Source organism: Nicotiana tabacum, chromosome 17, assembly GCF_000715075.1.
Source record: "Nicotiana tabacum cultivar K326 chromosome 17, ASM71507v2, whole genome shotgun sequence".
Lineage (NCBI taxonomy): Eukaryota > Viridiplantae > Streptophyta > Magnoliopsida > Solanales > Solanaceae > Nicotiana > Nicotiana tabacum.
The window spans coordinates 64,779,063-64,794,003 of record NC_134096.1 but is presented as its reverse complement, the minus strand read 5'-3'; the positions used below and the strand labels follow the sequence as shown (position 1 = coordinate 64,794,003).

The 14,941-nt window shown below is 34.2% G+C and overlaps 2 protein-coding genes across 5 annotated transcripts; one reads left to right on the top strand and one right to left on the bottom strand.

Moving 5' to 3' along the window:
- The first annotated feature begins 301 nt into the window (after positions 1 to 301).
- On the top strand, positions 302 to 12,212 carry LOC107810747 (tRNA-specific adenosine deaminase TAD3). Of its 4 annotated transcripts, none has more exons than XM_016635559.2 (13): positions 302 to 836; positions 1,643 to 1,701; positions 2,608 to 2,620; positions 5,452 to 5,658; positions 5,770 to 5,821; positions 5,904 to 5,977; positions 6,348 to 6,469; positions 7,437 to 7,519; positions 7,635 to 7,734; positions 9,849 to 10,265; positions 10,770 to 10,873; positions 11,373 to 11,600; positions 11,867 to 12,212. In XM_016635559.2, the coding sequence occupies exons 4-12, from the start codon at positions 5,553 to 5,555 to the stop codon at positions 11,545 to 11,547; spliced, it is 1,233 nt and encodes a 410-aa protein (XP_016491045.2). In that variant the 5' UTR covers positions 302 to 836; positions 1,643 to 1,701; positions 2,608 to 2,620; positions 5,452 to 5,552; the 3' UTR covers positions 11,548 to 11,600; positions 11,867 to 12,212. The 4 variants fall into 4 exon arrangements, with proteins under 4 accessions (XP_016491045.2, XP_016491044.2, XP_016491043.2 ...); XM_016635558.2 differs by having other exon boundaries at positions 2,608 to 2,691; XM_016635557.2 differs by lacking the exon at positions 2,608 to 2,620.
- Positions 12,213 to 13,019: 807 nt separating this feature from the next.
- LOC107810744 (phytolongin Phyl1.1-like) lies at positions 13,020 to 13,947 on the bottom strand. Its single transcript, XM_016635556.2, has one exon. The coding sequence runs from the start codon at positions 13,802 to 13,804 to the stop codon at positions 13,142 to 13,144; it is 663 nt and encodes a 220-aa protein (XP_016491042.1). The 5' UTR covers positions 13,805 to 13,947; the 3' UTR covers positions 13,020 to 13,141.
- Between the last annotated feature and the right edge of the window lie 994 nt (positions 13,948 to 14,941).

Below are 14,941 nucleotides of genomic sequence, written 5' to 3'. Positions count from 1 at the left end.
GCATTATTAAAATACAAAAATACATTAGTTTGTTTTGCCTTGTTTTGCATTTTAGTTTTAATTAATGAGTTAATTAGTTAAATAATTGATCAATTAGGAAAATAGATAATTAGGTTAATTTTGCAAAGTTAGTTTTAATTAGAATTAGATTAGATTGGTTAATTTAGAAAATATTAAGACAAGAAAAAGAAAGGCTGTTTGTTGGGTCTTATATTGAAATTGGGCCAAAGCAGTTTCGAGTAGCCCATTTGTCTCGCACCAGCCCAAACATTTTAGCACAGACCATTAATTCCCTAACCCTAACAGACGGAAGATTGATCTGAAAAGGGGAAAACATTTTGATGGACACACACGAAATAGAGAGCCGGCACACTCACTCTCTTTTGGAAGCTCTCTCGGCATTCTCATTGATTCTTACGGGCAGAAGCTTCATTCTCTTAACAGACTCTCAATTCACCCACACTTCTACATATCCTCACACACACAAAAACGGCTGAAATTTAAAAAAAAAATCCTCCTCTGAAATCTAAAAAAAAAGGGAAGAAAACTAAAATAGCAAAGACCTGGAGAAATTTTCATTGAAGAAAGGAAAGCAAATCTGTGTTTGAATCTTGCTTGGAAGTGAGGTGTTTAATCTTCAATTTCTGGGCGTTCTAAGAGTTGTTTGGAGCTGAAATTAGCTGTCATTGCACTCCAACTATAGCTGAGCTCCTTCCTTTCATTTTCAAGGCCTTTATTTGGTTAATTCCTTTGGATCTCTCAGCTGTAGATCGTTGGTTGTATACCTTCCATGGAGGTTCTGCTCCCTTTAATCTAAAAAATAGTTGCTCTAAAAGGTCATTCTTATTCCTCTCTTTGTTGCGATTCTTTATTTTTTCCTTAACTGATGCTTAATGTTAAAAATATATTTATTTGGTAGTCCATTTCTTACACTCCTAAAGTTGGATCTTCATCTTACAGTTTATTTTGTACTAGCTTTGAGATTATGCTTGAATCAATTGTGGCCGTATTAATAATCTTGTATGTGCTGGTATGTTTCTTTTGGTTTGAAACTTCGGTGTCTTTGGATTTGAAGTTTCGAATACTGTGCATAGTTGTTTAGGAAATGCTTTAATAATTTATGATTTGATTTTTTTGTTCCCCTCTTTTGTTTGTTAGTTGAAATGTAAAGATAATAGTAGTGACAGAAGGGTACTTGTTTGAAAATTATTTTGTGATAGAGGAGCTGCCTTTAAAATTACAGCTAGTCAATAATGGGACATGGATCTATATCTATATTTATCTATACTATATTAAAAGTACGAAGCCCCTATCGAAATATTATTCGCCTTTTTTATCCTTATTAGGTGTGTTTTAAGTTGGATATAATTGCAATTGTAATTAGTACTAAATTTTTGTTTTTGGGAAAAACCAAAAACTGTCGACTATTTATGAAGTTGTATTTAGGTTTAGGAGTCTTTTAGTTTTAACAGCCGAATACATTGGTGCTGTATATTTAGGTTTATTAGGAGTCTTTAGTTTTCTCTTCTCTTTTTTTAGGATAGGATCCTTTATGTGTGGCTTTTTTTATGTTTAGGATTCTTTAATTTTTTTTTTTTTTTTTTTGGTTTAAGACTTTTACGTGTATCTTTTTTGTGTGTAGGTATTCATAAGTTTCAATTAGTGTTGCAAACCGCATAAATGGCAGATTGATGCAAACAGGTTAGTAATATTTCATGGTCGAAGAAGATTATTTTTTCGTGATTGCACAAGCTTGATTAATTTTGATATATAGTTCTTCTTTAACTAGGTTCGATGATATTTTAATATTATATTTTTCTTTTATGTTGTAAATTGCATAAATTGCAGATTGATGCAAACAAGTTTATATTTCATTAAAGAATAATGAGTGCAGAAGATTTTTTCCGTAAATGCAAAAGCTTGATTAATTTTTATATGTAGTTATTCTTTAATTATGTTTAATGGATTAATATTATATTATTCTTTTATGTTGGTCTTTAATCCATCTTGATTAATCAACATAGTTTTGAAAATTTATTGCAATGGAGGAAGCTACAACAATAACTTGCCGACAAAGCAAATAAAAGTAGAAAGAAGAAAGCAGTTCATATTGTCCTTGTGCAAAACTATCTAAAAGATTTCAAATTTTTGGTATGATCCTGAACTTAATTCAAACTTTTGGTAGGAACTTGAACTACTTTTAGGCATTGATGATGGATATATGTATAAAATTTCAAAATAGATTTCATTTACCACTTTTGGTAGCAGGGACAATTACTGTGCTTTCACTAGACAAGAGACAAAAGAAATTTGATAAAAACCAAGAGAAGGAAACCTGATAATGCTATTGCGAGTTGCTGATAATTGAATTATGCATTCATCAATTACATGATAATTCCGAACTCTTATTTAGAAGACAAATTTTCTATTATTCTAATAAACTCATATCTAGAACGAGTACGATTAGGAATTCATATTGAGCACTTAATAATTTTACATTTGTTCTTATTTGAAAATTATTTATCTTCGTGAATTCCCTAATTTTATACTTAGTAATTGAGATGCATTTTTTATGCATACTAAAAATTTCTTCTACTTTTCTAACAGGCTGATGGGTTGGGTGAGTAGCTTTAGTAGACTTTGTATGACCTTGATACACTACCAGTTCAACTAATAAGAGACTCCACATAGGTAAAAGAAATAGATTGAGAATTTGTGAATTTTCAAGTCGTGAATATATTGTAAAAAAAAAATATTTCACTAACATTCGGCTAAAATACTAAGCATGTATCAGCAAACAAATATTCCTTCCAATAATAAGCATTATTATAGAAATCACATTAAGAACTATTTGACATATATATATATATATATAAAAATCATCTCTGACACAATTATGCTTTTGGATGACAACAAATAAAGTATATAATAAAATAAACTACATGGTCAAACGATCCTAATGTTGGATTGTACTTTCTGCAACATGTTTTCTCATATGTTGCACTTTCAAGGGTATATCAATTTCATGAATAAGGATTTATTGATTATAACTACAGTTGAAGTGGCAAAAAAATGAACATACACCAATAAATATTGTTTGTAAAGAGATATTAGATATGATACAACAACATAACATATTAAGTATTATTTATAAATATCTAAAATTGTAAATACTATATTATGAACTTACCTAAAGTCTTCATCTTTGCATGCAGTAAGTTACTTTAAATTTAGCTATTGCATAATGTAGTAACACTGACTTTTCTATTTAAATGAATGTCGCATTTACCTCGATATCAATTGCGACTATATATAATTCATTTTTTATTTTATATTCTATACACTTTCTTATTGATAGACGTAGAATTCACGTGCAATGCACGTATTCTAGAACTAGTATATTATATATACATATGTGTATGTCTGGACAGTAGGTGTAAGACTTAGGCCATATTGAAATTAAATAAAGAAAAGTCAAACTTTTGTATCAAATGAATTAGTAATAGACGCAAACAATCATTTCGAAAGCAATAAGCTCTTTTATTTCAATAAACGCATGTCCATAAACTCTTGGACTTGCTACAATCTTAAATCCAGCAAAATTACTTGAACACCGTAGTTTGCTTTAGGCGCAAATAATAAATCATTGTGGTCATGGGTACGGTTCCCGTGGCATGGTCGCGATACGTAAATCCCCTCAAGTGCGCGTTTCACGCGACTTGACCATAACTTCGAATGATAATAATAAACATGTTGTAAATTGCGGGTGCGTTTCACGTGACGCGGTTCACAATATGTACAAAAAACGAGTGCGTGACACCACGACTTGTTTAAATAAATTTCATAATTGTTTAAAATAATTAAAAGCGGTATAGACGCGACAACACATAAAAGATTTCTAACATGTAATAATTCAGAACCATGCTTATCCGACAAACTGACTGCCCTTCCATTTCTATCTCTAGCTTTTACTAGGTATTTGTGTTGCTTTTTGCACAGAGCATTTAGTTGAAATAAATCCATTACTTTGCTTCACCTCATTTCCAATTCCATCACAACATGGAGAGGTTGTCAATTTCGTACATCAACATACAAATAAAAAATAAAATTCGTGCAAATTTAATGCAAATTTGAATATCTACAACAACATACAAACTAAAAATAAATTTCATACAACTAATTATATAGCATACAACTTATTTATAGCTTATCTACAACTTTCATACATCATTTCTACTCAGTTAAATCATACAACTTAATTTTCATACAAATTTTATATAATGTCTTTTGTATATATTTTTGTATATGATTTGTATATATTTTGTAAGTGGTGTGTTCTTCCTCTACGAAATTCTAATCAAAACTCTCTCTCTTAATACAATTTTGATACATATCAATAACTTTATGTAAAAAAATAGTATTTCTAACTTAAATACAAATTTCATACAACGATTCATACATTGTACAAGTATTTTTCAACTTTCATACAATATGAAAATAAAAAAATATGTAATTACAACAGAATACAATTTAAATACAATTTACATACAACTTTAATATAATTTCTCCTTCTCCTTCTCCTCGGACTTTTTCGAGTTTCAATCTGAAATTCAACTAAAATTCCAAAATTAAGTCTAATCTTCACCAAACACCCTCAAAATTGAGATATAAACTCCAAAGAAGATTTTCAATTGTTCGTAACAACACCCAATCTAATAGTTTTTGAAAACCCAAATTCGAATTCAAAGCTTTTAAGCTTTTTAACGGCTGTCAATGGTGGATAATCAATTACCTTCAAAATTTATTGATTGAGAATTTCAATTCAAACACCTATTGTGCAACATGAAAGGAAATTGCTAAGTTAAAACACTATATTGAAACAATTGAAATTCATTGATGAATTCCATGAAAAAAGAGAGGATTTTAAAAAGCAGAGAAAACTAAGGGAGAAAATTGGAGAAAGAATAAATAAGGAGAGAGAGAAAGAGAGACGGAGAGAGAGAGAGAGCAGGGATGGGAAATAAATATTTCCCTATTCAATTTCTAATATAAAGGGATACTCATTAATACTAATTGTATATAATTGCTAAGTTGTATATGCCATGTAATTGAGTTAAAACTTGATTAGGATGGGTAATAAAATTTCATATATAGTATAGGAAGGTAAAAATCATAAAATATATACTGAAACATACTCTATTAGATTTTATTAAAAGGAACCTAATAATCCATTTGGTACGGTTCGATTTCACCGATTTGGTCGGTTTTCTCAAAAACATGGACACCCCTTTAGCCACACATTATACAAACCCTATATACCAACTTTCTTTTGAAAGTTTTGTCTAAACACTCCTAAGTCACACTGTACTGTGCACATTACAACCCGTAAATATTTACTCCAAAGTAATTCAAAGCTTACAAGAAACCTCACTTCATTGCTCCTTTAAACAGTAACAAGCGCCGAACGCCAGACCTCTTTTTATGAACAGAGCCACCGGCGGTACCCGTATTGCAGCAAAGACAACACTTTTAGAAGTTATACAACGAGAAGAATGAAGAATAAGGATGAAGATATACTTGCAAATACAGAGAGTGTAACTCCACAAATCATACACATACCTGAAAAGCCACCCTTTTTGCCTCACCTCCAACCCACTGGTTTTTTCACATTCTTCAAATTCCTTTTTTTTTCTTTTTCTTATAGCAAATTGTAACGCTCCCATTTTCTTAATGCTTTAATTCTAATCCCTCTTTTTTTTCTTCTTAAAGTAAAAGTTTATGCTGCTGTGATTGAACCTAAAGATGCCAATACTCTAGTCAGGTTTGAATTTCATGTCCTCCCTTTTATTTGGTTAATTGATTTTTAGAGTCCTCAGAGAAAGTTCGCATTTTACTTTAATCAGGAAGTTAAATCAAATTGCACCATTGGAAAATTTACGGCATGTGAAGCGCGTGCAAAAGAAGTGCATTGATGGAGGTCATTTACTATCTCATCCTGAGCTTATTTACTGTTTATAGGCTGCTTATCACTAAAACTCTTCTCTATTCTGCATCTTATGTATTGTATTGTGCCGTTTCCCATGGTTGAATTTGTCAAGCTTATCCTTTCCGATAATTAGCTAAATGAGGGATATGTTTTAGAGAAGTCCATTAAAGATATTAAGCTTATATTGCTTGTTGCTGGGTTTGCATTGTTATTATTGAAGGAAGCGTAATAAGCTTCTGCATCTGTGTTTGGTTTTTCAAATACTAAATTTTTATGCCAGTATAGATGGCTTCTCCTGTTGGCCTAAAGACGGTGAATATATTGTGGTGACGGTAGGGTCTTTTTGTTTTTCATTTTACAGGAAAACTTCAATTATGTTTGCTTTTATCTATGGCTGTTGAAAATGATGGCGAGGTGGATGCCATGCCATATGAGATTCTCGAGCTTGTCAAATCATACCAGTTGAGTACTTTCATTGCAAAAGTGGGTCATCTTTTTATCTTATAGTTCCAAAATTTAGTTGATGTTTGATATAAGTAGTTACATAACACCATTGTCCTCTGTCGACCTGAACAATGATTACATGATACTCGAGCGATGACTAGAAAGCCTAGATACTACGTAGTTAGACTGCATTTCTCTAGTGAAACCAATGTGCTTAAGTGGACTAAAAATATAGTCTGATTCTTATATTCCTGTGGCATGTCAAATTTGTTAATTTGCCTCTGTAATTCTAGAAAAAAATGAATATTTAGCGCTAACTCTATTTCTGTATGTGACACTTTAATTTTCAAGTTCCGATATGTTCATGTTTTTAGGATATCTGACTTCCTCATTGAAAATGAACCCCTGTGTTTGTGATTTAACACGATATAATCGTTTTTCGGAAGTAAGATATAGAGATTCACATAACTAGGAAATTAAAATGCAAGGGATTGATGAAAGTTAAAAATTGTTTCCAAATATTGGCAAATTCTTAGAAATTGTGGTAAAATAGACAATCTTTGTCTAGAAAGCAAGTGGCGTGGCATATAATGAGGACAATGTGGAATTGAGTCAACGTTCTCTTTCAATCTGTTTTTCAAGTTCTTGAAATTTCTAATATCAATATTGGTATTGATTAGTCATGTGGAAATTTAGTTTCCTCTAAAAAGGAAGACTTTCATTTTTTACTGATGGATAAATTTATCTGATATTTTGCAAAACTCTTCAAGATGTTGCTTTATTCATATCTTTTGTACTGACGGGAGTGAATCTAAAGTGTTCATAGTTACAACAAAGGGAAGAAATACTCTAGATTCTTTGCTTATATAATGTGTAAACACAACTTTTATGTTGGTGTTTTCGTTGTTCCAATTTACTTATTGCTTGTTATCTTTTATCTTAAATGTATTATGTTCCTTTAGCTGCAAAAACTCTATATTTCTGCATTTAAATCAGCTTTTTGCAGGTATGCAAATATGCTGCAACATCAAAAGAGGAATGGGATGAACAGTGCAAGCTCTGGCCTTCTTCCTATCATCCGCCAACCTAGTAAGTGGAAAGAAAAAGGGGAGAATTCTGCCCATGTGTGCATCTCCTAAGGCAGTAGGGCTAGCTTAATTTGCAACTGACCTGACCTTTTTTCTTTTCCCCCCCCCAATTACAGCAACATCAGTGGCATAACTGGATTTACTGAAGAGGAGTCACAATCAGTTTTCAGCTTCATGAGACATGCCATTGATTTGGCAACATCTTGTGTTGGTCAGGTAACTATTTACCATTTTCTCCAATTGTCTGGGAAGTCTGTCTTATTCTACATATGCTGGTGTCTATTTCCCGTCTACCCAAGAAAAAGACAAATAGATTCAGGGTCCTTTTGTTTGGATTGGATCAATGCCTTTAATCCCAATTAGTGTTTTCCAATTGATTAAAAGAAATCATATTTTAGAGCTATTTAGCCGCTATTACTTAATTAAAGCGATTATCTTCCTTATTAAAAAAAGCAATCATCTTAATTTTACCAATAAAAAAGTGATTATCTTAATCAAATTACTAATGATCACTTTTTTAGACAACCAGAAATAGTTTCAATAGTTCAAGGCAAATAGACCATGTGGTTTATATTTCTAATTTCCTTATGCATTCTTGATTCTACTGTTCTACCAGCTACTTCATTTAGAAGAAAATTTCAAGCATAAATGAATGGAAGCAGTGGCAATGTTTATATCTGAAAATGAGAATGATGAATGCTTTGTTTGGCAACTAGGAAAGTGAAGAGAAGAACAAAGTCTTGAGTATCCCGAAAGGCTCCGAATGTTTAGGAACTAGACCACAATTCGGAACTAGTAAAAGGAAGAGAAAGGGAGAGAGGATACCCTTGTTTGATTTAGCTGTAGAAAAGGGAAGGAAGAGGAGAGATAAATAAGTTTTTCTTTGCACCACTAGTTATCCTCTCTCTTTTTATTTTCCATCTTGCTGTTCTCCCTTCTCTTCTGCAAATTTTACATAGTTTTGTATGCGTCGTACGAAGATTTTCATGAAGGTAAATTTATTACTCAATCATGTTTATATTTGTGATATTAGGCTTCAATAGGATGTATTTTGGTCCGCCGGATCAGCTGGACTAGAAGTTGTTTGCCTTTTGAGTTGCTTTTATATTATTGTGCTCCTCGTTAAATAATAGAAATGGACTTACTGAACTTGCTGTAGGAGGGATTTTGGCCTTGTCTAGAGTGTAGATGAAGGCATTACCCTACTTCATCTCACATTCAATACTTTTGGGTTTTGAATGTTTACGAAAAAGTGTTTCATGCAACGTGAATCCTTGCTCTCGTGCGCCTACGGTCATTTCCCTCTTTTGCTCAAGGGGGTTTCCCCGTTGAGGGGAAGTTATACCATCCTGTCAAACTTATGTTTGTGAGACTGCCTCAAGAGGATGATTTCGAACTGGCAGGCTATTTTGGTAACTGGGTAGTGCCATTTTTCAAGAGGCGTAAGACCCATGAGACGGAAGAATGACGGTTTGGCCAGTTGGATATGGGTAAATTAGCTAGAGGATATGGTAAACATATGGCTTTCTTAGGAGGAAGGAAGGTATGATGAGTGCCGAAGTAAAGTAGATCGTGCACTAGTCCGAGAGAAAGCAGGTGCTTCAAGGAGAGGAAATGCATAAGGTTGGGTCCAAGTTACTCCTGGATACACCTGATTTGCAAATTAAGACAATTGTCTAAAGTTGGTCGATGAATCAATATTGTAAATGAAGTGCTTGTAATTCAGAGAATGCATGTCCTTATCTAACACGAGCTAAAAGAAAATCTTTTCACATACTTTGGGACAAATGCGAAAGTTTTAGTTTATCTTGACATAAGCATGCAGCTATCCTTCGTTCCCAGATATTTGGTCTTGTGGTAAGAGCACAACGCGTGATGTGTGGATTAGACACATGTCACGGATTTGAACCCTGCCACAAACAGAAGCCTGGTATTTAAGTAGAGAAGGGTAGAGGGGCCGGCCCATCTAGCGAGTTTCGGCCTACACACCATTGGCCTTCGGGAATTTTTCGGTTATAAAAAAAGCATGCAGTTATCCTTCCAAGTTTCGATGTACTGTATGAGTTTGCAGGTAATAGTTATTAATATATGGTTAACCCTTCTACCTCTGTAATCTTTTAGTTTTCACCCAGCCTTAGGCTGATGGTTTCTGATTGTATGGCTGATGTCTGATTGTGGCAGTGTATGTTTTTGCCAATTTTCTATTATTCGGTCCTTAATAACTGTGAAGGCTATGTTTATATTGTTTCCAGTCATTTAGAAAGGAAGTATGCTCTTGTAAACATGTCTCATACGTGCAGTATTTACTTTTACTTGAACTTTCTCTGCAGGTGGTCAATGCTGCTGTTATTGTAGATCCTTCAACTAAGCAGGTGATTGCAAGTGCTTGTGACCGGGTAATATCCTCAGCAAGTCCTGCATATGAGGTCAGCAAGGAAGGTAGCTGCTCTGACTATCCCGAAAACCTCAATTCCTCTAACTTGGAAAACCAGCAAACATCACTTTTGGACAGTTCAATTGGTGAATTTGAACGTGTAATTAGTAATGTTGCTTGTCTACATCCTTGGCGATGGGCTGTGCAATCGTTAAGTCCAAACTCTGGTTGCTGGCATCCTTTGCGTCATGCTGCTATTGTAGTTATCGAGCATTCTTCTGCCAGGGATAGACAACTTTTTCCTGACTACAAACTTAATGGGGAGGACTCTATCAAGGAGGATTGCACACTGTCTCCTTCGAAAAGACAGAAGGTAAGTCCAACAGATTTAAGCGACATGCCTTTTATCCTTTGTCTTTGTTATATCACTTCAATAATATGTTGACTGCTTGATTCCCAGCAGCTGTGTCTGCTAAATTCTCCCTTCCTTCTACAGGAAGAAATACTGCTCTTGCGGCGCCTAGGGCCCTGCTAACATTTTTTGTCTACTGTTGTTTCTTGAGGATTTTAGACAACTCAAATAATTTCAAGAGTGATGATATCAAATATTTTTTCCAAGAGATGATATCGCTCGCGTTATATTTACTTTTGACACTATCATGACGCGTTAGCAATGAAATGAACTTGATTTTTCAAAAAAGAAAAAAGCTTTTACCATATTGTCTCTTTAGCTGTTATGTTAGAAAAATGATTTCTATTCATCCTTTGTCATCAATAATTTCCTTTTTTATCATTTCCAAAACATATAATTTTTTTTTCTCTCTTGAATCACATGTCAACTTTTTGATGAACAATATATCATAATATGCCTTTTCAGATCACGGACTCTGACTTCCAAAGTAATGACCATAGTTCTGAATCAGTCAGACCTTATCTATGCACTGGATGTGACATTTACCTGGCTTGGGAGCCATGTGCAATGTAAGTTCACATGATTTAACTGCTGTTTTACTAGTTTTTTTTTCTTGCTTAGCTTCAATTGGGTAGTTCCACCCATCAAAGGTCTGTGCTTGTTGAATTCTGCGGTGAACTGTTGGTTGGTGGTAGCTTTGGTTAAATTCTTAATTGAGAGAGTATGCCAGTCATTCCAAAAGATTATAGAGGTGCCAGACAGAGAATGAAGGACAAACACTTGGCTCACTCAGATAAGAGGGGGATAGGTTTGAGAAAACACACCAAAAGCAGAGAGTAGAGTTTTACCCTGAAACAAGAAAAATAATATCTTTATACTATAGAGGAAGTAGGTCCAATCAATATTTTTCAGGATAGGGCTTCTTCCTTGAGCATTCATGGGGAGTATCATATGGAAATTTGATCAAAACCTAATCTCAGATGGTATTCTGGAAGTTAGCATACGAGTTCATATTTGTAGATATTTAACTGATCTCAACTTCACTATCCTGTTGTCTTGCTGTATTAGGTGTGCAATGGCTCTTGTCCATCAAAGAGTTAGACGGATATTTTTTTCCTTCCCAAATTCCAATGCTGGTGCACTAGGAAGTGTTCACAGATTGCAAGGGGAGAGGAGCTTGAATCACCATTATGCTGTTTTCAGGGTTGTTTTGCCTGAGGAATTGCTCAGGAATAAAGTCTAGATGCAAAAACTGCTGGGTGTGGTTGAAGCAAACACTAATCAGCTTTTGAAGAGGTTAGGTCTTTGAGACTTAGTTAAGTCGGATAATAGTTAATGTGGATACTTCTCCTTGGTACATGTACATTCGGTCTTCTTTTTGACGTATAAGTACTAAAAGTGTTTAGTATTAACTAGAGCTTTAAGTGTTAAATTTGCAATCCTTTATATAGGGAGCTGCCCATTTCATTAGCCACAAAATAGGCTGTGGGTCTCCATGATACCCTTTATAAGCCATATGCTGTTGTTTTTTGTGTACTTAAGCTACCTTTTTGCTCTCTCAGGTTCACAATTCAAGTTACACCGACAACTAAATATTTGCCTAGTTGCTGATGATCTGTTCCCCTTATTGGTTATTCTGCTAAGTTCGCAAGAGTAATCTATCCTTAAGTGTGAGCTAATTCGCATCAGGGTGGACAAGCTAAGTCTTGGAATTTGACAGCTGTTGTAACTATTCTTTTTTCATATTCACAGAGCTGGTGTATCCTGAGTTTGTTATCTTTTCCGAGAAAACTGTTAACATTAATGTGCATTAGTACTATATCACTCTGTATCTCCGTTGCCAACCAGAGAGATGACAGATTTATTTTTGACTTTGAAATCATCTATAATAAGTTTGCAAAAATTCTCAAGGGACAAGGTCTGAAGATCATTGATTCGTCATGCAAATGGTTCCTTTGAGACAATTCCTGTAATTGACGAATGCCAAAACCATCACCTGACAGCAAATCAATGTTGCCTGGCATCATCGGATGACTTTTTTTTTTTTGAAGCTTCTGTCAATTAATTGATTTAATGGACAATACATTCAATCCTTAGTCCAGTTAAATTTGGAGCAGTTCCCCATCCTAGGACATCAAAGGAGATGTATATGATACTCAGGCTATTAACCAAGATTACAAGCACATAATTGATACCTCTAGCTTTCATTGGATTATCTCGTAAAATTTTTTCCTTAAAGCACAACTGGTAACTCTTGAATAACATCAAGTCAGCGCAGGTCCTGAATGTAGAGTATGGTCAGTGGTTTCGAAATCCATCTTGGAATCAGATTTTCCACCTGTGTTGGATTTCATGTACTGCGGAATGCTCCATCTCTCTATTATTAGCCCAAAATAATTGCAGCGAACCTATGAGGTATTGCAGTGACAAATGGGCAATGACATCAGTCTAATCATGAATACTACTTTCATTCATAGGAGCAAGATTAACACTATGTGAGTGCACAACAAGTTCAAGCTTGGATCTTAAAAAAGGTGAAAAGCCTAGGGATGTTTTCTTACAGAAGAGTTGCTCAAGTAAGTTCAAATTTTTCTACCTAACTCTACTAACAGTCAATCTTCATTTTCCTAGATACCAATAGGTAAAATTACATTCTTTCTACCAGGAAAAAGTTTCACTAGGCTCAACCAAATGAATCCCGTGTGCTTATAGATTTCCTACAGCAATTTATACTGATGCAATCCTATATAAAGTGCAAAGAAATTTATACTCTGACATACGCATAGAAGCTGTGAAATTCATTATCCATCTTCTTCAGTAATGTGGCTGGAGTAGTTTCAAAACTTTGAACAATGACCTCGGGGAAGGCACTTTGTACCTTGACATATAACTAACCAAATCACAAACAGCACAAGACATACCGCAGCATCAATGGCAAGAACAATCCTTACCACCTCCTTTGGAAGTTTTGAGAGCCTGATGTAGTCCTCACCAAGCCAAACTCCTTTTGTACCATAGGTGGATCGGAGGAAGAACTCTTGCACCATCATTTTCTTCTTGTCTTGTCTACTAGTCGAAGATCCACTCCCCTCAAATTGTTCGTTGGCATTGTTGCCACCGTGCTGTGGAGGAGTATCTGCTGGCCATTCAGATACATGCTCCAACGAAGTAATCAAATGTCGAATAACAGGAACTAGTTGTTCTTGTAAGCAAAGTGAGTTCAGATTCGACATACTCCGGCCAGAACCCTTTCTAGCTACCTTTCTGAATTCGTCCCTCAATTGCTCTAGAAACCGAACAACTTCACCGTTACCAAGACCCTCGTCCGCAATAGCAAAATAAACATACCCTTCTTCCATCAAAAACCCAAAAGTCTTTTTAGCCATGGTCTGAAAATACCACTTATGATAAGGAGGTGTTTTTTCCAAAATATATGAATACAGAATTCGACCCCCTTTTGATACTGAGCAATAGTATACTGCCTTTTGGATTTGATCCATCTAGACAAGATTTATCGTGTTGTAATGGAGTTGGTGAATCTATAATTAAGAAATCAATATCCGATTAAGAAAAAAATTAGATAATACAATTCTCGTCCATAAGTCTTTTTAGAATAGATAGAACTTTTTTTTCTTAATGAAATTCTGAATATGTAAATCTTACTTAGAAAATAAAGAGGTTGACATCAAATTGACAACAAAGAAAGGTTTCTTAACCTATTTTAGATCAAATTCGAATTGCAGTCTTGTTTGAAAATTAATACCTAATGCCAGCCTAAAACCAAAGCTTTATAATCTAGTGGTATTAAGGTTTTTCCTACACATAAATGTCAGTCTTGTTTGAAGTTTGTCGGTAAATGCCGGCCGTAGCAACTCGGCGTAGCTATGCCAATCAACTTAGCACTCTTGATTCAAGTTACTACAAGCTTTTTCAATAATTTTTAACTTCACCTAGTCGTTTTAGAGTAAGGTTATCCAGATCTGAGTTGAACTTCGAGTATCCTTCAATAGTGTTCTGAGTCTCGCCACAACAATAGACCAATTGTAGTACAAAACCCAGATGTATTCATCCAACAAACAATCATGATTTCGAAAAACTTCAAGTCCAAATTTTGACACTCATCGATCGAAAATTGAATTTTCTATCAACGCCAGCGGAAGCACTTTCAAGCAGAGGCGGACCCAGGATTTGAACGTCGCGGGGCCTTATTATCTTTAACGTAAATATGAAAATAACATTAGTTACAATAAAGTTTGGCGTGCAACTCTTTGAATACTTAGTAATTATGAGTTCGTGGCTGAAAGAATGTTCAAAAACATAAAAAAACTTAAAATCATGACTAATAAAAGTCTGTAAGCAATCCAAAAAGCCTCAATCGAAGTCCCAGATTGAATGAATACTTGCTACTTTGCCAAAGTAAATATTGAAGGGAGAAAGTTTTAGTTGTCTCTATTTTTTCTAAATGAAATAATAATAAAAATTGATTAAATATAAAGATTATTGACTAATGAAACTAGTTAATGAAATATTTTATCCCCTTTTTCTACTGTCTTTAATCATTATTTTTGTGTCTCTTTATTAACTTTTCAAAGTCTAGAAAGATGTATCTCCCATAGAGTTTTGAGTATTTTGTGTGG

Excerpts from the sequence above, each read along its gene's own strand:
- LOC107810747 (XM_016635557.2), top strand. Across the intron at positions 5,822-5,903 it reads GATGCCAATACTCTAGTCAG|GAAGTTAAATCAAATTGCAC; the intron begins GTTTGAATTTCA and ends TACTTTAATCAG. Across the intron at positions 5,978-6,347 it reads AAAGAAGTGCATTGATGGAG|GAAAACTTCAATTATGTTTG; the intron begins GTCATTTACTAT and ends TTCATTTTACAG.
- LOC107810744 (XM_016635556.2), bottom strand. The coding sequence starts at position 13,804 with ATGGATCAAATCCAAAAGGCAGTATACTATTGCTCAGTATCAAAAGGG.